The 21,234-nt window shown below is 41.6% G+C and overlaps 1 protein-coding gene across 13 annotated transcripts in view; it reads left to right on the forward strand.

Annotated features, from left to right (window-relative positions):
- The window catches only part of DHX35 (DEAH-box helicase 35), a 95,005-nt gene that overhangs the window by 37,067 nt on the left and 36,704 nt on the right, over positions 1 to 21,234 (forward strand). For 12 of the 13 annotated variants that reach the window (XR_002515135.2, XR_002515136.2, XR_002515134.2 and 9 more), the window contains exons 9-15: positions 3,197 to 3,309; positions 4,239 to 4,335; positions 5,215 to 5,373; positions 7,640 to 7,850; positions 11,773 to 11,897; positions 16,275 to 16,329; positions 20,116 to 20,211. Coding sequence is in view for 7 of the 13 variants with exons in the window: in XM_021921059.2 (XP_021776751.2) it covers positions 3,197 to 3,309; positions 4,239 to 4,335; positions 5,215 to 5,373; positions 7,640 to 7,850; positions 11,773 to 11,897; positions 16,275 to 16,329; positions 20,116 to 20,211 (856 nt within the window). In the remaining 6 variants the exon portion in view is untranslated. The remainder of the gene's footprint in view (positions 1 to 3,196; positions 3,310 to 4,238; positions 4,336 to 5,214; positions 5,374 to 7,639; positions 7,851 to 11,772; positions 11,898 to 16,274; positions 16,330 to 20,115; positions 20,212 to 21,234) is intronic. The other variant, XM_021921060.2, reaches the window with a different exon arrangement.

Here is a 21,234-nt window from a genome sequence, read left to right on the forward strand (position 1 = left end):
CTCCCGGGTTTACGCCATTCTCCTGTCTCAGCCTCCTAAGTGACTGGGACTACAGGCGCCCGCCACCACGCCCGGCTAATGTTTTATATTTTTTAGTAGAGACAGGGTTTCACTGTGTTAGCGAGGTTGGTCTCGATCTCCTGACCTTGTGATCCGCCCGTCTCAGCCTCCCAAAGTGCTGGGATTACAGGCTTGAGCCACCGCGCCCTGCCAATTCTTTTTTTTTTTTGAGACAGAGTTTCGCTCTTGTTGCCTAGGCTGGTGTACAGTGTCGCGATCTTGGCTCACTGCAACCTCCGCCTCCCAGGTTCAAACGATTCTCCATCTCAGCCTTCCTAGTATCTGGGATTACAGGCTCCCGCCACCATGCCCAGCCATTTTTTTTTTGGCATTTTTAGTAGAGATGGGATTTCACTATGTTGGCCAGGCTGGTTTTGAACTCCTGACCTCAGGCGATCCACCCGCCTTGGCCTCCCAAAGTGCTGGGATTACAGGCATGAGCCACCGCATCTGGCCGAGACTTAATTCTTGAAAGAGTAACTCCCTATCTTTACTTTTCAGTACCATGTATTCCTTAATGGTAAGGTTTAGGCATCCACTCTAATAAAATTGTCAAGGCATCATCTTCTTCCTTGTTCTGCTTGCCTTTTTGGTAATATTCACCCCTGTCCAAGCCCTTTGGTAAAATCTTCCTCCTCCTCCTCCTTCCAGAGCTCCTGGAGCCCTGCCAACTCCCCTCTCCCACCTCCTTGTTGGCTTCCTCTTGGGCTCCTTCTCTGTCTGCTCTTCCCCCTCAAGGCTGCACACCCCTGTGGCCCCTAGTTCAGCTAAGCCTTCATGCTTGTGGCAGTCTTGACTGTGTGCCTGCACACTAGCCTTAGCTGTCTGGCAGCTGGCTAGCTGTGGACATCCTAAACTCATAAACTTGTGACTCTCAGATTCTCCATCTCAGTCTCTTTCTTGTGATCATTCAGACCAAGACCTCCATTTCTTTAAGAAGTTTTTATCCCCGGTTGAGTAAGAAGTCACTCCAGCCTTCTTTCCAATCTTTCCAATGTGCACGTGTGTGCACACTCACTCACTGATTGCTAGTTCCTACCAGTTGTATCTCTGAAATGATTTGCCCAGGTTCACACTTTGTCTCCCCTGCACTGTTATGATAGCTTCATTAATTAGTTTGTTTGCCTCGAATCTTTTAGTTCCTCTGCCCTTCTCCAAAATGGCCACTGGAGTCCGGGATCCAGCTCGCAGGTCTGATAAGATCATGCCCATCCTCACTGCCCTTGTCTTGCCCGTTGGATAAAGTGTCGGTGCAGCTCAGCACTTGGGTCCCTTCAGAGTTATGGCTAACATCACTTATTGAGTGCCATTCTAGGCTAGACGTGTGCCACAGCTGTCCCACACACTTTATTTGAACCTCACAGCAACCTTGCAGGGTGGATAGCAGTTTGTCCATTTTGCAGATGAGACGGCTGACTCAGAGACGAGGGAGGCCTGCCCTAGACCTTGCCTCTGTCCTCCCTTAGGGACCCCTTTACATTTTAGTCCACACTGTGCTGTTGTCCTGGTAAGGGATGTCTCCCCCTTCCCAGCCAGTAATAATCCTCCTTAGCCTTTACGGTGCAGGCGAGGGATATTGCCGCTTCCATGAAGCTCTCCCTGAAAGCCAGTAGTTCTTAACTTTTCATTCTGTCAGATTGTAATCTGCAGCTCTTTCCTGGTCACAGGGTCAGTCTGCCTTAGGGTTTATTTTATCAGCTCTTTGCACATCTGCCTTCTGTGAACTGTTTACTCTTTTGGGGCATGGGGTCTCTGTTCCCACTTGTTTGTGTGTTACTTCTAGTGTACCTGTGCTGTGCATGTCATAGGGATGCAGGAAGGCTGAAGCAACTTGAAGGGAATTTACCCAAAAGAAAGTGAACAGGGGTACTGTGTGGAATTCTGCATAGCAAAACATAGTTTTGTTGGCATGAGGCACTTTTATGTCTGTGCTTATTCTTCTCAATTTTGAGGTTAATGTATAACATCCCTGTACTTTGTAGTTAAATCCAGTTTACTCTTTTAAAAATACCCCTCGGAGCCCCTTCACTTAGTGTTTGATGCCGTTCATTAGCACAGCTCCTGGGCTTTTGGGTTTCCTGGAGCAGGATGGACATGGTTTATAAAGGTACATAGGGAAATAAAGACAAGCTTTGCAGTTACGTAGCCAGGCCTTGGGGAAATGAGTAGAGGTGGGGAATGGAAAGGGGACCCAGATTCAAATCGTGGAGCACTCCACCCGACGGGACATCCATGCCCCCTCTGCAGTGGATACTAGCTGCTTCCCATCTGGTGCTCACTTGCCTGCCTGCATAGTCACTTAACTCTTCTCAGTCGCAGCTTCTCTTTGTACCTTAGGGTCACATTCTCCAAGAGAGGATCTTTGGTGGTGTTTCCTTCCTCCATCATTGGCCAGAGCCCTTAAGACAGGTCTCCTTGTGGGCTGCAAGTTGTAGTCAAGTACCATTAAATAGGATGTGGCCACCTGTTTGGGAGAAACTGCCAAGAGACACTTCTCCCAGCCGTGCTGCACGAGTGTCGGGGAAGTACATGATTGATGGCCTACCCCATGCAAAGCCTCGCACTCACTACTGAGGGCGTGTAAAGATGGAGAAGACACTATCCCTGCCATCAAGTGACCTAAAACCATTAACAATGGGGCCAGAAACACACCTACTGTTCACAGAAGGAAAAGTTTCCTTATAAATTGATAACTCAAATGATCATATCTATGTTTTCCAGATAGAGTTACGCACCAACCTCATCTAACCTGTACTGAACTTGAATCACATCTTTGACCTAATTTTTGCTTAAATGAAATACAGAGGATAGGAATAAGATAAATAATACTACAGCTACATGTTAACTCAGATGCTATACTGAATGCACTTTTGAAATCTAACCTTTATTATTTTTTATGAAATATTTTTATGAAAACTTTAGTAAAGACTGTCATTGAAATGTGATTCCCCACAATTGCAGTTAGAAAAATGTGAATTTAAAAAATGTGTGTTACAACTTGTAATCTGTATTGCGTATATGTAATCCTTGCTACTCACCTGTGTTTGGCCAGTTCTATATTATTTTTTTCCCTCCATGAATCGCTATGAACCTTTTTCTCTTAAGAGAAATGAAGAATTAATTTTTTTCTTTTTAGAAATTCCGGGATTTCTTTAATCAAAATGAAACCAGTGATCCAGCAAGGGATACGAGTGTGATCCTTACAGTGGAAGGGCGAACATTTCCGGTGGATATCTTTTATCTACAAAGGTTTGATGATGCTTGAATTCTTGATGATGGTGATTAGAAAATCACCATCGGCCTCTGATGTAGAATGTTAGAACTGCATTTGCTCGCAACTCTAAAGGATGGGGAGGAGCATGTTTTGTGTCCCTTGTCATTGGTCTAGAATGTTTTTACCCTGCTCTGCATCACTGCTGAATTTACTTTAAACTCTTCACACTGACACGCAAGTTTCCATGAGTCTGTGGCTAGTAGCTCAGCCAGAGAGAGCAAAAGTGGTAAAAGGTTTTGGAGAGGGAAGCTTGATAGTTTTCAGAACTGGGGTTTACAAGGCTGCATGTCAGCAGGGGCAGTATTGGTGATTTGAATCATTTGGCTCTCAGTTCTCTACATCCCTAGCTAGAAGGCCCAGTTGGTACTTTTGGGAGTAGCCTACTTGGACAAGCAAGGGGCCATCCTAATTCCTGTACTAGTCACTGCACAAACAAAGACCAGGAGCCTGTTCCAGTGGCTGATAAATCCAGAGTTGTGGACTTGATTTCTGAATCGTTTTGTTGGAGAGCACATCCATCAGGGCCATCCAGCTGACCCATAAATGCTGCTATTGATAAGGAGGGAAAACGGGCTGGGAAGAGTGTGGGCTTTAGCACTGGGACCACAGCTCCCGATTTTCATTGGTCCGATGTCTTTGCATACTAAAGATAGCACATCTGTTTGTATGGGTATATCATTTTATTTCTTTGCAAATAAAGCTAAAAATCATAGTTGACATATAATTTTGGATTATTCTTGAATATTAGATTTGAAAAATGAATATTTTATTTATCAATGTACTAATTACCTACTGGGCAGGCCCAAACTCACTTTTATGAGCTTTGCTGCCAGATTATTAGGGTAATTGATGTGTAATTAACGAGCATATTCTAGTGATGAATTCATCCCATTTGTCTTTTCAGTCCTGTTCCAGATTATATCAAATCAACTGTGGAAACTGTGGTGAAAATTCACCAGACAGAGGGAGACGGAGACATTTTAGCATTTCTTACTGGCCAGGTAATGCCATTGTACTTCTCTGATGAACAGACATGTTAAGACAGCACCAAAATTAATACAGAGCCTTGTTACTTTACTCAGCCGTTTATTTCATGTTTTGTTATATTTTGTGGTTCCATAATTATGTAAAAAATTGATCTGATGTCATTCATCTACCATCTAGATTGTCAGGGAGTCGTTAGCCCCTGCCTGTTCTGTCTGCAGAGGGTTAAATGTTTTTTAAATGTATTAACTGATTCCAAAATAAACTAAGTAGTTGAGTGAGGGCTGTTTTGTTTGCCAGAATTGGATACTACATTGGGTCCATGGTCCTGCACACATGTTGCTGCTGTGTACCTCTTTTTCCAGTGACACCTTTGCAGCTCATCCTGAAGGTGATAAGTGGCCATATTACTGGTACAACAACTGAACAGACCCAAGTGCTCACTGAAGGTGGCAGCACTATTCAGACCTGCCCTCCAACTGTAATCTTTTCCACTGCCAAACACTTTCCATGGTTCAGTAATCTTTTTTGGAGAAAGCTTCTAGTGATTTTATATGCTAAAACTTGTCCATATGCATGCGATGCTTGTTTGACACTGTATATGTATGCTGGGTAAAATAGTCATTGTTTTTATTTATTGGGAACTCGTCCATTCATTGCAGATCACATTGATTTTTTAGTAACTAATAGTGTAGTTGCAAAATTTCACCCATTATCATCATTGTTTATTAGCATTTAATTAAATATCATCCCAGAGTGGAACATGATGGCACTGAAATTATTGCATCTGACCAAAATTAAAATCCAGATTCTGACTTTGATCTTCTTTCAGTATGATGAAATAGCATGCTTTAAAGTGATCTCAGTTTCTTTGGTTCCTGGTTCAATGTCTTTAGGAAGAGGTAGAAACTGTTGTGTCGATGCTCATCGAGCAGGCTCGGGCATTAGCTCGCACTGGGATGAAGAGACACCTCCGAGTTCTCCCCATGTATGCAGGACTGCCTTCCTTTGAGCAAATGAAAGTGTTTGAAAGGGTGTCACGCAGTGTCAGAAAGGTGAGACTATCCTGATGACCAAGGGTGTTGGCAGCCGTCTATAATCATAATGATGCTCATTTACTTGATGTGAAACTTGCTAAACACAAGGCAGACTTCTAGGTCTGTATTTCTGTGTAGTAGATCTCAAAGCACACAATAATAAATAATACATTGTGAAGATTTCTTTCTTTCTCTTTCTTTTTTTGAGACGGAGTCTCGCTCTGTCGCCCCAGGCTGGAGTGCAGTAGCGCAATCTCAGCTCACTGCAAGCTCCGCCTCCTGGGTTCACGCCATTTTCCTGCCTCAGCCTCCTGAGTACCTGGGACTACAGGCGCCCGCCACCACGCCCGGCTAATTTTTTTGTATTTTTAGTAGAGACTGGATTTCACTGTGTTAGCCAGGATGGTCTCGATCTCCTGACCTTGTGATCCGTGTGCTTTGGTCTCCCAAAGTGCCAGGATTACAGGCGTGAGCCACCGCGCCTGGCCCGTTGTGAAGATTCTAAACCCGTCCCACTGAAGGGTCACTCTGACAGTAGTTATCAGATCAGGTGACTTCTCTTTTCTTCTCTTCTGCCTTCCTAATATTTCCCACGACACGTGCTTACTTTGGCTGAAGGGATTGTTTGCAGGGATTTAGGTCATCTGTCAGGAGCAATAGAAAGGTTGGTACACATGGTTTCTAAATAATTTAAGTATCAGCTTGCCTATTTTAAAAGGCCAAATTTAAATCAGTTAATTCAAGGTGTGGCTTAAAAATGCTTGGCCTTGAAGTGAGAGTGGGGAAGGGTGTGGTGGAAAGCACTGGTTTGAAGGAGCCGGCAGGCAGCCAGTCCGCCCACTGTTCATGGTCCCCCTGGGCCTGACTCTGCCTTTTCCTTTCATTAGATGAGGACCGCGCAGAACCAGCCCGAGGACAGCTTTTACTGTAGTAGCTATTTATGAACAGGTGGCAGAGAATAGAGCAGGTGAGGGATGGTCTGAGGATCCACTCCCAATGTCAGATCACCTGGAAGAGTGTGCTCAGCCTCTTGACCATTGGGATGGAGCAACTTGAGTCTGCCGCGTCAAACATTAATTGCAGCCAGTCAATCAGGAGACCTGGATTCTGCCCCTGAGCTACTGTGTGCCTTGGGACGACTGACTTAACCTTGAATCTGAGTTTTTGCAGCTGTAAAACATACATAATAATAACTTTCAGATAGGTGGTTTAATAGCATAATATCTTAATCCCAACTACATAAAAATATTAGGAAGATTATTTTATAAAATGATCCTTTATAAAATAATTTTTATAAAATGATTTATAAAATGTAAAATGCCTGAAAAAAGTTGTAACTGCTATATGTATGTGTCCCATGCTGCTTAAACCCTCCAGGGGCAGCTCCCGATGTACTGGGAATAAAATGCAAATACCTCATGGTGACCCAGAGACCACATATAATCGCATCTCTGCCTCCCTCTGCAACCTCATCTTCTACTTACTCTGTATTTTGGCTGCACTGGCTGTTTCTCCTTCCTTTGAACTGTTTCTTCTTCTTGAATCTCTGTAGGATTGGCTGCTTCTTGTTACTCAGGTCTCTGCTCAAAATCTTTCACAGAGGCTCTCCCTGGCCAACAAATGTAAAGTAGCATGCCCTATTATTATAATAATATATAATATACATGTTATATACTATATCATATCATATTGTCTCATTGTATTAATATTTTCTTTATAGTATTTGTTGTACTCTGAAATTATCTTCTTGTTTATGTTCAGCAAGTCTTCAGCCCACTCACACTAGAATGTAAACTCTGGCAGAGCAGGGGCCTTGTCTGTCTTGTTTATCCTACATCCCGTCACCTTGAACAGTGTTTGACAAAGTGCATACCCTCAGGAAGTAATCACGATATGAATGAATAAATGACTATACCTGCGCAAAGTGGTGGTGATTTACTTTGGTTATGCCAAAGGGAAAAACTAACAAATACTAGGCTCTGATCACTTTATATATTAATTGTATATAGTCCCTTCAGTAGCCCTAAGGGAGGTGGTAAATCTTATGATGTAGATGAGGAAACAGGTTCAGGAGATTGAGTAACTTATCCAGGGTCACATGATTAGGGAGAGTTCAAATCCAGGGCACCCCCTGACATCGAAACTCACACTCTTTCTAGTATATTAAACTGCCTCTCACAGATTCTGCAATGTTGGAAATGTTAAATCTTTTAGGATGTTTAGGAGTTTATTAAAAGCAGAAAGAGTAAAATGACTTTTGTTCTTCTTTCTGTGCGGAACTTAGGTGATAGTGGCCACCAATGTGGCAGAAACCTCTATCACAATCAGTGGCATTGTGTATGTGATCGACTGTGGCTTTGTCAAACTCCGAGCCTACAATCCCAGGACAGCTATTGAATGCTTGGTGGTGGTGCCAGTCTCCCAGGCATCAGCTAACCAGCGAGCAGGACGTGGTGGTCGTAGTCGCTCGGGAAAATGTTATCGCCTTTATACAGGTTAGTGTGGCTTTCCCTAAGGGTTTTTGACTTTCTCGTAGTCAACCTGGGCATCAGAGTATAGCAAATGTTTACTCCTAATGGTAGAACTTAACATAAAATACAGGCCTTCCTCACAAGGCCCTGTGTAATCTGCCCCCCACCACCTTCCTCACTTTAAATATGGTGTTTCTTTGTTACTAGTCCCCATTGGCCAAAGCTGGCCTGTGAGTGACCACCTATTTGCTATCCTGTTCTAACCTAACATCTGGGCACAGGCCTGTGTAGCCATGTGCCCCTAGGGCATGGGCTGTGTGTCCTGGATCCTTTCTTGCCTTTCTTTCTTGACTTAATGTACTGTTTTCGTATTCCGAGATCCCTGAGTCTTGTGGAGCCTCACATTGGGTTCCACTTTTACTTCTGGTTCAGAGCATCTTTGCCAAGTGAAAATGGAAGGTCTATCCCGAGACTCATTCATAGAAAACAAATAGTTTATGAACTCCTGCTCTGTGCTGTGCATCATGCTAGGTAGGCTCTGAGGGAACAGAAGGCAATTTTAATACTGTCTCAGCCCTTCTGGAGCTTTTTATCCAGCTTGAAGAGAGCCTTACCTACAGACAGTGATGGACCCAGAGCTGCTCTTTCTCTCTCTGCACTTCTCTTTTGTGGGGAATGCTGCTGAGATTTTCCCCAGTTGTCCAAACTCAATTTCCAAGTCATTGTTAATTCCCTTCTCTATCCAGTATCCATCTGCATTCACTTAACCAGGCCCAGGGTTTTCTGTTTTATTTTGTTTTGTTTCTTCTGGCGTCGCTACCTCTGAAGAAGGTCCAGGGGTTTTAGCTCTGCCATTTGTCTCTTCTTTTCCTTTCTGGTTATCATTGTCCTTGTTCAGTCTTTGATGTTGATCTTTCTTTTAGCAGTGTTTGTAGGGCATCTACTGTATGCTGGCCATGATGCTAGAGCTTGGAGATCTGGGGCTAGTAACCACGGTCTGTGGCCACAGTGGCTGACAGTCTGGTGGTGGAGGTAGACCTCAAAACAGATCAGCATACTATGGTATGATAGGGAGCAATAAAGAATCGGGAGCCTTGGAAGCAGAGAGCAGAGGCTTTTCCTTGGGCTGTTTTCTCTGCCCAGCAGATCCTCCTTATCTTTCAGATCCTCTCTCAGATGGCAATTCCCTCATGAAGCTACCTTAGATGCCTTCTCCTAGAAGCTGGTGTTATCCTTCTGGGGATTTAGGGAGTGCTTCACAACCAGGGTGGTGCTTGAGCCTGATCTTATTGGCAGTACAGTCCTTATCTAGGTGAAGAGGTGATTGGGGAGATTCAGTTTCAGCATACCAGGCAGAGGGAATGGAATGTACAAGTACTTGCAGGGAAGGAAGTGGGTTTGGAACATTCATGGAAGGGATAGAATAGGCAGAACCCAGGACCAGAGGACCAAGGGTAACCACTGAAGATGCTAAGAAGAAATGACTACAGTAGAAAAGGGAGAGCCAGGACTGAAAGGGATTCTGACATGCAGAGAAGATTTCAAGACATTTTTCTCTTCAAAAATTATTTATTGAGGTGAAATTTATGTAACACAACATTAACCAAATTAAAGTGAACAATTTATTAAATTCACAATGTTGTGTGACCACCACCTCCATCTAGTTTCAGAACATTTCAGCCACTCCAGAGTAAAATCCCTTATGCATTAAGCAGTTTCTTCCCATTCTTTCTGGCTGCGAGTGCCTGGAAATCACCAACCTGTGTTCTTCTCAATGGATTTCTCTCTTTTGGATATTTCATGTGAAGAGTCATACAATATGTGACCTTTTGTGTCTGGCTTCTTTTAGCATAATGTTTTTGAGGTTTATCTACATTGTAACATGTACTTAATTCCTTTTTATTACTGACTAATATTCTGTTCTACAGATAAACCACACTTTGTTTATTCATTTATTAGTTGTGGATATTTGGGCTGTTTTTGCCTTTTGGCTACTGTGAACAGTGCTGGTATGAACCTGCAGGTACATGTACTTGAGTAGGTGTTTTTAATTCGTTTGGCTATTACAGGGTTATATGTAGTTTTGTTTAACTTTTAAGGAGCTCAAGTTACTTTTATAGAGGCCAGCATTATCTCATGCACCAAGAAATCACAGACTAAAGATAGGCTGGTGGGTTTGGGTGAAAAGTCGTTGAATCTCTTTGCATGAGCAGTTTTAGTGGAAGTTGGGTTAGGGAGGGCCCCTGACTGTAGTGAATGCATTGGTATCCAGCCTCTAGGCTTCCACAGGAGCCTCCAGAAAGTGTTGCTTTGAACAGGGTGCCACATGCTCAGACCCTCCACAGTTTCTCAAACCATGCAGGAATTTTCCTCAGCTTACTTCTCCTATTAACCACTACACATTGCTTCCCAGCTGAACTACACAACATGCTCTCTGCATGAGAAACACTTTGATATCTTTTCCTTGGGCTGTTTCCTCTTTGCCCAACAGATCCTCTTTGTCCTTCAAATCCTCCCTCAAATGGCAACATGCAGCTTCCCTGGAGGCCTTCTTCCGGCCACCCTGCTTCCTCCTTCCCTGAGCTTCCATTTCTCTTTGGGAAGACCACTCCTTGGGACTTTTCCTATTTCCCCTTGAGGGTCAACTGTTTCTGGTCCAGGTCCCAGACCCCTGCATATCACTGAAGCTTTTCAAGGGGATTGCCTGCGACTCCTACAGCTTCTGGCCCTATGCCTCACACACTTGAGTCCTCAGGAGAACTTGCATATCATTGAACTTTCAGGAAACACCCACTTCCTGTGAGCTTTTCGGCAGAGTGGTCCTCTTATGTGATAACTTTGTTTCTCCTTGGTCAGTAGAGTGCTTGGAAAATGGGGTTATATTATCAAGAAGCTGTACCCCAAATGCTGTTGAAGTATCTCGTTTGGAACTTCTTGCTGTTGGCCGTCATCCAGAACCTTCCAGTTAGACCCAATTTGTATCAGTTAGTCCACAGAATATTGGTTGTCTATTTTCTCAAAGAAAACCTTTTTGAAGTTCTTCAGGGACAGTGGTATTTCTTCAAGGCACTTTTTTTTTTCTGGTTAACTAAAGCTTTAAGATCTAAATGGAAGTTGGGTCACCCTTGTATTGTTTACGAAGGGTGTGCATCAGTTAAAATGTTGACTGATGTGGGAGATTTTGGTGGGTGGAGCATTCTCTATGTAATCCTTAAGCTTTCTGAATATACATGAAAATGATTTAAACTCTTCCTCTTTTTTCCCCACCCTTCCTGCCTAGCTTTTATAAAAAGGCCTTCTTCCAAAGTCTATTCTCCTTCCCCCTCCTTTTCTGCCCTTCCTGTCTTGGGATCTCTGTGTCTGAGGATGATTTTTCCTGTGTAAGGTCACCTTTTTTTCCTGGCAGGGCATGTAAATATTCATTTCTTGGTTTGGGGCAGCATTGGATTCTGGGAACGATATTGTGTACCTGCTTCGTTGATTTAAAAACTTTGATTTGGACAATTTTTGCTCTTTATAAGATTTGGTCATTCGTATATTTTGGTGATTTATCTTGAGGTTATTCTTTGCTTGTATGTGAAGCTCTTGCTTCCTTGACTTATTCCAAACAGAGATGGTGGCAACTGGGAACTGATAGAGTTGTTCAGCAAATACTTACTGGTTTGATTTAATGTTTTGCTGACAAAAAACATTAAAAAAACAGCATTTTAAAGCAAAAAGAAAAAGTTTTATAAAGGTGTATTCAAATATATTTATCTAAGGCATTTTAAAATAGAATGGTCTTTCCTAAGTATAAAAATAACTTTATATCATGTTATCATGTGCATCTGCTCCTAGAATCCTAGAGCTTCTTTTTCAAGATAGAGAAGAAAATTTGTCCCTTGGTATAGTGATTGCATTTGATTGTGACATTTGGTCCCAAACAGTTCTGATTTCCTATCCTCAGAGGAAGCCTTTGACAAGTTGCCTCAGTCTACGGTTCCTGAGATGCAGCGTAGTAATTTGGCACCTGTCATCCTGCAGCTGAAAGCGCTAGGAATTGACAATGTCCTCAGGTTCCACTTCATGTCGGTAAGTCCTGCCTGCTGTCTGGGGCCATAGGGAGGCTAGGGAGCTCACAGGGGGATGTCAGGACACTGTCGTAGGGCATGCTGTCTTTCTTTTTTTTCCCTACTCAGGTCATGTGTTGTGTGTCTGCTTTGCAACCAGGCCCTGTGCAGGACGTAGGGGAAAACAGCCAGACAAGGTAGCCTCAATTCCTGTTCTTATATAGTTCCTGTTCTTGTCTGCTGGGGAATAGAGACAAGTAAGTGGGTAATTACAGAGCAGTGTGCCCAGGGCTCTGAGAGACAGAGGAAGTGCCCCCACCTTAGTCAGTCGTGTCCCAGGTGAAACCTGAAACCCAAATAGGATCTCACCAGGTTGGGAGGAGTGGAGAGTTCAGGACAGCTAGTCTTTGTACAGGCCTAGATGCAGGAGTACCATGACTAGGGGATCCTAAAGGGTTTAGATAGAGCTGCAGGAAGACCCTTGTATCTGATTGCTTCTTGAGATGATTTCTAGGAGTGAAATGACTAGGTCAAAGAGCCATAGTCCTGTTGAGGGTCCTGTTACGTGGCCAGATTGCTTTACCAATGTCAACTCTAGCAGTGCATGAATGCCCACCTTGTGGTACTTCCATTGTGCCATGTTATCTTCTTTTAGTTTCGCTGACTTGATTGGCCAGAGAGAGAGAGGGGGGAAATTACCTTTATTATAATTATTTTTAAATTTCTCATAAGGTAGCTTTTTATAAAAACATTTATTAGTCAGTTTGTATTTTTTCTGAATTGTTAAGCTATTTATCTGTTAGAATTTGTGTCTATTAGTGATTTTCAAGAGTCCTTTGAATATTAAAGACATTAATCTTTGTCTATAATATTTCTTACAAATATTTTCTATTTGTATTTTATTTTATTTTTTTAATGTGTAGACATTCTAAACATATTCACAGTAATCTATTTTTGCCTTTATGATTTCTTTGGCTATTCTTTTTTCTTTTTTTTTTTCTGAGACCGTCTCACTCTGTAGCCCAGGCTGGAGTGCAATAGTGCCATCTTGGCTCACTGCAACCTCTGCCTCCCATGCTCAAGTGATTCTTGTGCTTCAGCCTCGTGAGTAGCTGGGATTACAGGTGTGTGCCACCACGCCCGGCTAATTTTTTGTATTTTTAGTAGAGACAGGGTTTTGCCTTGTTGCCCAGGCTGGTCTTGAACTCCTGAGGTCAGGTGATCCACACATCTGGGCCTCCCAAGAGGCCCAGTGGTGGCGTGAGCCACCACCCCCGGCCTCTTTGGTTATTCTTGTGCTTATGAAATACTTCTTATATTTGGGTCAGTTAATACGTATTCACTCATACTTTCTTCTAGAATTTTTATGATTTGGGAACTTTGTTTTTTCCCAACTGTATATGGTATGACAAGTCTGGATTCTTGGATCATAAAGTCCCTGATGTCATATGTGATGGTAAAATAGGTGAATGAAAGACTAGAACATACAAATATCAACTCTCCCAAAGAAAATTGTGTACTTACCTTACCATAAGTATAGGGAAAATGGACCCTTTGTTTATTGGTGTAGAGTAGAAGATATTATAAAGAAAAGATAAACAGGCTGAGCGTGATGGCTTATGCCTGTAATCCCAGCACTTTGGGAGGCCGAGGCAGGTGGATCACTTGAGGTCTGGAGTTCAAGACCAGCCTGGCCAACGTGGTGATACCCTGTCTTTACTAAAAATACAAAAATTAGCCAGGCATGGTGGCATGCGCCGGTAGTCCCAGGTACTTGGGAGGCTTGAGGCAAGAGAAACGCTTGAACCTGGGAGGCGGAGGTTGCAGTGAGCCTAGATTGTGCCACTGCGCTCCAGCCTGGGCAATAGGGCAAGACTCCTTCTTAAAAAAAAAAAAAAAGAAAAGATGAACAGTATGTGCCAATTTAAAAGCTTATGAGAAGCCCCACATGTAAAATTAAAGAAAAACATGCAGTGACAGAAATGACAGATCAGTATCTCAAAAAATACGAAGAGTTTTTATATGTACATCATTCACAGTAAATATTCAATAAATAAAGCTAAAGGAAAAAAACAGCACAAATTCAAATTGTAACTATCATTAGGACATGTTGAGCTTCTCTAGGAGAGAGGTGACTGCACGTTGATATAGCTATAAAGGATGACTTTACACTATTTTTTTCTTTTTTTTTTTGGAAACAGAGTCTCACTGTGTCACCCAGGCCGGAGTGCAGTTGTGTGATCTCAGCTCACTGCAACCTCTGCCTCATGGGTTCAAGCGATTCTTGTGTCTCGGCCTCCCAAGTAGACGAGGCTCGGCTAATTTTTTGTATTTTTGGTACAAATGGGGTTTTGCCACGTTGGCCAGGATGGTCTTGAATGCCTGACCTCAGGTGATCTGCCCATCTTGGCCTCCCAAAGTGCTGGGATTACAGGTGTGAGCCACCATGGGCAGTTGACTTTACACTAATTAAATGATTAAGTATAAAGAAAAATGGTGAAATCCAAAACTGCCACAATTTGGGAAAGTAAATTCCTCCCATGTTATACTGTTTCTGTCCCCATGGAGGACTTTCTGACGACATTTAATGAGCTGTAGAAATGCCTGCTATTTCTTCTCATAAAAATTTCTGCTGAAAAAATAATTCAGAAAAAGAAAAAAGCTTACATATATGATAATGCTTATAGCATTTATATTAAATTAAAAAATATAAATAATGAAAATTATCGCAAAACTTTAGAACAGTTGAAAAATGAAAAAAAGTACATACAAGTTTATCTTCACATATTTCCTTGTGGTTATTATCCCCTGAAATTGTGGTTTTTATGGTTGAAATTACAGAGTACATATAATTTTGTATATTTAGCAATGTTATTTACAATGGTGAAAAACTGGAAACAACTTAATTGCCCAGCAATAAGAAAATTGACTTCTTTATGGAGTATGATCGTCATCGAGTATTATGCAGCCATCCCAAGTAGTTACTGTGAAGTTTGTATGGGTGCAAGAAACAATGAAAACAGAAAAACATGTAGTGAGAAGACCACACTAAAACTATACATACACAGTAATTCCAGATATGTTAAAACAGTGTTTCTGTATTATCCCAAATCAGTTGAGGTCATAGAGAAATACTAGTGAATGTGATTAGATGAAAATACTATGGATAAGATTTTTGTGGGGAGGAGGATAAGTTTTTTTTGTTAATTGACTGGAAATCGGGCCAGGAATTGAGTCAGAGATGACCTTGTTAGTTTTTTCTGTAATTGTTAAAAGCCTAGTTCAGAGATTGCTATTCCTGTTATCTCATCCACTCTCAGTATAAAAGATCCCAGAGGGTTTAAGTTCCTTCATTTAGGTGTTGTCCGTTTTGCCTCTTTGTAGAGAAAGATGTTGTAGGCACCAAGGAAGGGCTAGTGGATCATTTACATGATTTGCTCAATGTTGATTTGTTGAATCCTCTCTGTGTAATGAATCCAATAGGTTTAGTTCCTGCCCTTGTGAGTGTGTTCACCTGTGTGTTCAGTCACTACAACGTTTAAAATAGTTTAACTTTGGTCTTTGGCAAACAAAGTAGGGGAGGTAGACTGGGAAAAATGAGGCCTGAGTTCAGCTTTGCCACCAACTGCCTATATGACCTTGTTCAGATGTCTTTTCCTTATTACAGTTCACTTTACTCATCTGTAAAACTGAGCTAAAACAACGTGATGATTAAAATACATTTGCTATGTGAATGCAATTATAAAAAAATGCTATGTGAATTTAGAAAAAAAATGCATTTAGAAAACATGCTATGCAGTTTAAAAACGTACTATAATTTGATTACCTGGGTTATTAGAAACCACATAATTTAGAGAGAAAAAAATATGATGCCTGGCAGTTAGGTGCTCAGTCAAGATTTGTAGAAGAAAAGGAGGTAAAGATCTGGAAAATCAGACTGAGACTGACTACATCAGCTTTGCTTATGAACTTTAGGTTCTCTAGAACTATTATTTTTTGAAATTCAAATTCAACATATGTTGCAGTTTCCAGACAGGGATTAAGAAAAAACAAATTTAGCGTATGTTCTTTACCCACCATGGGGCCTGAAGTGGGTCTCTGGGGGATGAAGAGGTAGTTTAAGATAGGGACCTGTCACATCTGATGGAGGGGAGGATGAGGGAGCGCTTTGAAGGGAAGTGTTTCATCAAGCTGAGCCATAAAGGCCGAGCGGTACAGGGGTGCCTGGAAGAACAGGAAGGACATTTTGAGAAGTGCCAACAGCATGAACAGAAACATGGAGGCTGGGAAGAATGGGGCATGGTAGAGGGGTGAGTGGATTTGAAAAGGAAACAGCCACATTTTAATGTTTGTTGCTCAAATAAATTGATTTAGAAAGATTTTTAAATGTTTTTTCCAGCCCCCTCCAGCACAGTCGATGGTTCAAGCCTTGGAGTTACTGTATGCTCTGGGAGGTATGCCAGTTTTTCTCATCGTTCTCTCTTGTTATTATGTGTTCTCTTTTGCGATATTAAAAGTGAGGTCGTATTCACTTTAGGGCTCTTAGTATCTTCAGGAATGGGGTTGGTTCTCCCCTTATATATAATCCCCTTAATGATACTTTATTGAAATAGAAAGTTGGGACCATAATTAGACAGATGAAAGCTGATTGTGACAGCCAATATATAAAACATGCCAGTTCGTCAGAAGCTATTAAAAAGAATCACCAGAGCCACACTCCTAAGAGACGTCTAGAGATCAGCAGTTCCCAACCAGGATGTCAGATCTTACCTCCCCAGACCTTTTTTCTCCACCTAATGACCACATCCTTAATCATGGCTCAGTATTCTCTCCCTAAATCCTCTTCATTTCATTCCTGAAGTTACTTATGGAGAATTGGGGACATTATCAGCTTCTAGTATTGTTTGGGCAAGGAAACACGATGTTATGGGGGAACTTCTATTCACTTGTTGATTAAAGATGTTATTACAATTGCTTTTGTACCAACCTTAATAGCATTTATCTTGACATAGAGAAAATCATAGTCTGAATTCACCTCTTCGGGGGAGTACTGTCTCTTCTGTGACTGGTACCACAAATGAATATAATTTCCAATTTGGAATTAAGTTTTAGTGGAGATTTTGCTTTTTGAGATTTATTTTGAGTGTTACTTTTTTTTAAATAGCTGTATTGAAGTATAGTTTATGTATGTTCACTCGTTTACAGTGTACAAATTCAGAGGCTTTTAGCATATTTTCATGGTTGTGCAACCATCACCACAGTCTAATTGTAGAACATATTCATCACCCAAAAAAGAAATCTTTACCCATTAGCGCCGAACTTCTCATTCTCTTTCCCCCTAGTCCCCTAGCCCAGGGCAACCACTATCTGGTTCCATCTCTGTAGAGACTTTTTATCTCTACAGGTGCGCCTTTTCTGGACATTTCATATAAATGAATTTGTATAATATGTGGACTTTTGTGATTGGCTTCTGTCTCAGTCTGTCTTCTGTTGCTGTAACAGAATGCCGGAGGCTGGGTAATTTCTAAAGAGATTTATTTGGCTCACGATTCAGGTGGCTGAAAGCTCCAAGATTAGGCAGCTGTATTTGAGGAGGGCCTCAGCCTGCTTCCACTCAAAGTGGAAAGCAAAAGGAGAGTGGGCAGGTGCAGAGATCACATGGCAAGAGAGGAAGCCAGAAAGAGAAACAGAGGAAGCCAGGCTCTTTTAAGAACCTGCTGTCGTGGGAACTAATCCATTACTCACCTGGGTAAGGGCATTAACCTGTTCATGAGGGATCACCCTCATGACCCATACACCTCCCACTAGGCCCCATCTCCCAACACTGTCACGTTGGGCATCAAATTGCAACATGAGCTTTGGTGGGGACAAACTACATCCAAACCATAGCAGCTTCTTTCATTTAGTAAGATGTTTCCCAGGTTCCTTCATGTTGTAGCATATATTCGTACTTTATCCCTTTTTCTCGCTGAATAATATTCTGTTGTATGGATATACCACATATTTTTTATCCATTCATTGGTTGATGGATATTTGGGTTGTTTCCATTTTTTGGCTAATATAAATAATGCTGCTATGAATATTAGCATGTAAATATGGTTTTGGTGAACATTCCCACCAGCAATGTATGAGAGTTCCAGTTTTTCCACATTGTTGCCAATGCTTGTAATTGTCTTTTGTGTTGTAGCCATCCTAGTGGGTATGAAGTGGTATCTCGGTTTTGATTTGCGTTTCCCTGATGAGTTATGATGTTGAGCACCGTTTCATGTGCTTGCTGCCCATTTGTAAATCTTCTTTGGAGAAAAGTCTGTTCAAATCCTTTGCCCATTTTTATTTGTGCTATTGTGTTTTTAAATTGAGTTGAAGTTCTTTATATATTCTGGGCACGTATTCTTATCAGATATGTGGTTTGTAAATATTTCTCCCATTTCTGTGGTTTGACTTTTTACTTACATGTACTTACTTTTTACTTATTAGTATTGTTTGCAGTACAAAAATTTTAAGTTTTTGTGTGGTTCAGTTTATCTATATTTTTCTTTTGTTACGTGTGCCTTTGGTGTCATGTCTAAGAAACTTGCCTAACCTGTAGTCATTAAGATCTTCTCCTGGGTTTTATAGTTTTGGCCCTTACGTTAGGTCTGATCCATTTTGAGTTACTTTTTCGGTGTGGAGTGAGGTAGGGGTCCATCTTCATTCATTATGTTGATTTTACTTCTCTGTGAATAGCCAGTTACTGATTTAAAAGAGCTCCAGTGATTTAAAAGACCTTCAGCTGGATTTACATAAGATCAACCTGGAGTGAATGTGTGTTGGAGGTTTCCACACCCTCTTCTCCAGCATGTAATAGGAACCGAAAGCATGTTTCCTGGGCTGATCTGTAGTGAGGATGAGAGAATATTGACAGCATAGGAATTTTTGTTTGGAATGGTTTTTCTCTGGTCAAACAATGAAATTTAAAATATTTCCTATTTCTTCAATAGCCTAAATAAGCTGGAAAAGGTAGAGGGAGCCCCCCAGCTTCATTTAATTTCAAGCTGAATTATCACCTTTAAAGAGATGTCTTACTGAACTCTGCCTTACTCTGAGGTCTTGCAGCATTTAAGTAGTAAAACAGTAGTCTGTATCTTGCGGGTCTTGGGAATCCAATACCTGGATGTTGGCGAGTGTTAGAGCGCAAGGAGGGCAGTTGGGGAGTTGAAGGAGTCAGCCCAGTTCAGCAAAATGCTCAGGAGGCAGTCACATGAACAGGGCTGGTGTTGGCACCAGAGGGATCTGGGTTAGTGTTTAGATTCCAGGTTGCTGGCCTCGTAGTTGCTCATTGTTGTTCTCATGCTGCTAATAAAGAGACACCCAAGACTGGGTAATTTATAAAGGAAAGAGGTTTAATGAACTCATTTCCAAATGACTGGGGAGGCCTCATAATCATGGAAGAGCAAAGGCATGTCTTACATGGCAACAGGCAAGAGAACTTATGCAGGGGAACTCCCATTTATAAAACCATCAGATCTTGCGAGACTTACTCATTATTATGAGAACAGTACGGGGAGACTGCCCCTGTGTTTCAGTTATCTCCTCCTGGCCCCGCCCTTGACATGTTTACAATTCAAGGTGAGATTTGGGTGGGGACACAGCCAAACCATATCACTCATGTAGTATGAGAAGGGCACAGAACATGGGATGCCATCAATGCCATCCTGGCACATCTGTGGCCAGTCCTGTCCTGGAGGTGGAAGAAAGTCCAGACAGTGAGGGGACAAGGGAGATGGCAGAGAACCAGGAGAGTGGGGGGCCAGAAGCTGGCGAAGGGTAGTTCCAAGAAGCAGCAGCCAGCAGAGCTGAGTGCTGCCGAGGCTGTCAGGAAGATGCTTTGCGTTTGGCACTACCCGGTTGTTAGGTTGTTGGGAAGAGTGGTCTCTTTGGAGTAGTGGGAACAGGCGAGGCTGTTGTGGCTTGGGGAGAGGGTACAAGCAGAAGGCTGCAGGGCATTTCCTTATAATTAAGTCCTTGAATAGAAGTCTTTGAAAGTATCAGTGTTTAAAAACAGGGTATTCAAGAGTTCAGTGGAGATCTTTTCTTTTAATGTAATAGCACTCTAGTGTCATGGAGTTTGGTAGTGCATGAATCACCTTTTGGATACTTTCTTCTTTTTAGCATATATTTTCTTTTATTCTCTCAACAACTACGTGTCTTCCAACACAATGGTACCTGCCTTCTGATTTCTTTTGTTGTTCTTATGGCAGGTCTGGACAAAGACTGTCGCCTGACTGAACCGCTTGGCATGAGAATTGCAGAGTTTCCTTTGAATCCCATGTTTGCCAAAATGCTGCTTGAATCAGGTGGGTAGAGCCTGATAGCTTGAATTGATTTTATTTGGACTGTCAGAGGTGTTGTTTGCCTGAATTCTGAGCACCCTGGGGAAGAGGGTGCAATATGGTGAAAAAGTATATATGTATCTGTAACATAACATTTATTGTTTTAACCTTTTTAAATGTGTAGTTCTGTGATACAAAGTACGTTCACATTGTTGTGCAACCATCAGCACCATCCATTTCTAGAACTTCTTCCATCTTCTCCGTTGAAACTCCATATTTGGTAAACACAAATTTCCTATTCTCTCCCTTGCCCAACCCCTGGCAACCACCACTACTTTCTGTCTCTATGAATTTGACTACTCTAAGAACCCTCAGAAGTGCAATCACACAGTATTTGTCCTTTGTGACTCTCTTGTGTCTGTTAGCATAATGTCTTCCAGGTTCATCCATGTTGTAGTATGTGTTAAAGTTTTCTTCATTTTTAAGGCGGAATAGTATTTTATTGCATATCTATACTATGTTTTGTTTATCTGTTGACAGACACTTTGGTTGCTTCTAACTTTTGGCTGTTGTGAATAATGCTGCTATGAACATGGATACACAAATATCTTTTTGAGTCCCTGTTTTTACGTTTTTTGGGTATATAGCCAGAAGTGGAATTACTAAATCATGATAATTCTTTAATTTTTAAAAATTTGTTTTTAATTAACAAATAATAATTGTATATATTTATGAGATACAGTGTGATGTTTTAATCTATGTACACACTGTAGATTCAACCAAGCAAATTAACATATTCACCAACTCACCAACTTATCATTTTTTTGTGCTAAGAATTTGTGCTAAGAATGTTAAAATTCTATTCTTTTAGCAATTTTGAAATATACAATACATTATTATTAACTGTGGTCACCATGCAGTGCAAAACCTATTCCTCCAGTCTAACTGAAACTTTGTTAGTTTCAGTTAGGGGATCTCCCAGCCTCTGGTGATCACCTTTCTACTCTCTGTTTCTATGAGATTGACTTTTTTAGATTCCATATATAA

The sequence above is a fragment of the Papio anubis genome, chromosome 16, assembly GCF_008728515.1.
Source record: "Papio anubis isolate 15944 chromosome 16, Panubis1.0, whole genome shotgun sequence".
Lineage (NCBI taxonomy): Eukaryota > Metazoa > Chordata > Mammalia > Primates > Cercopithecidae > Papio > Papio anubis.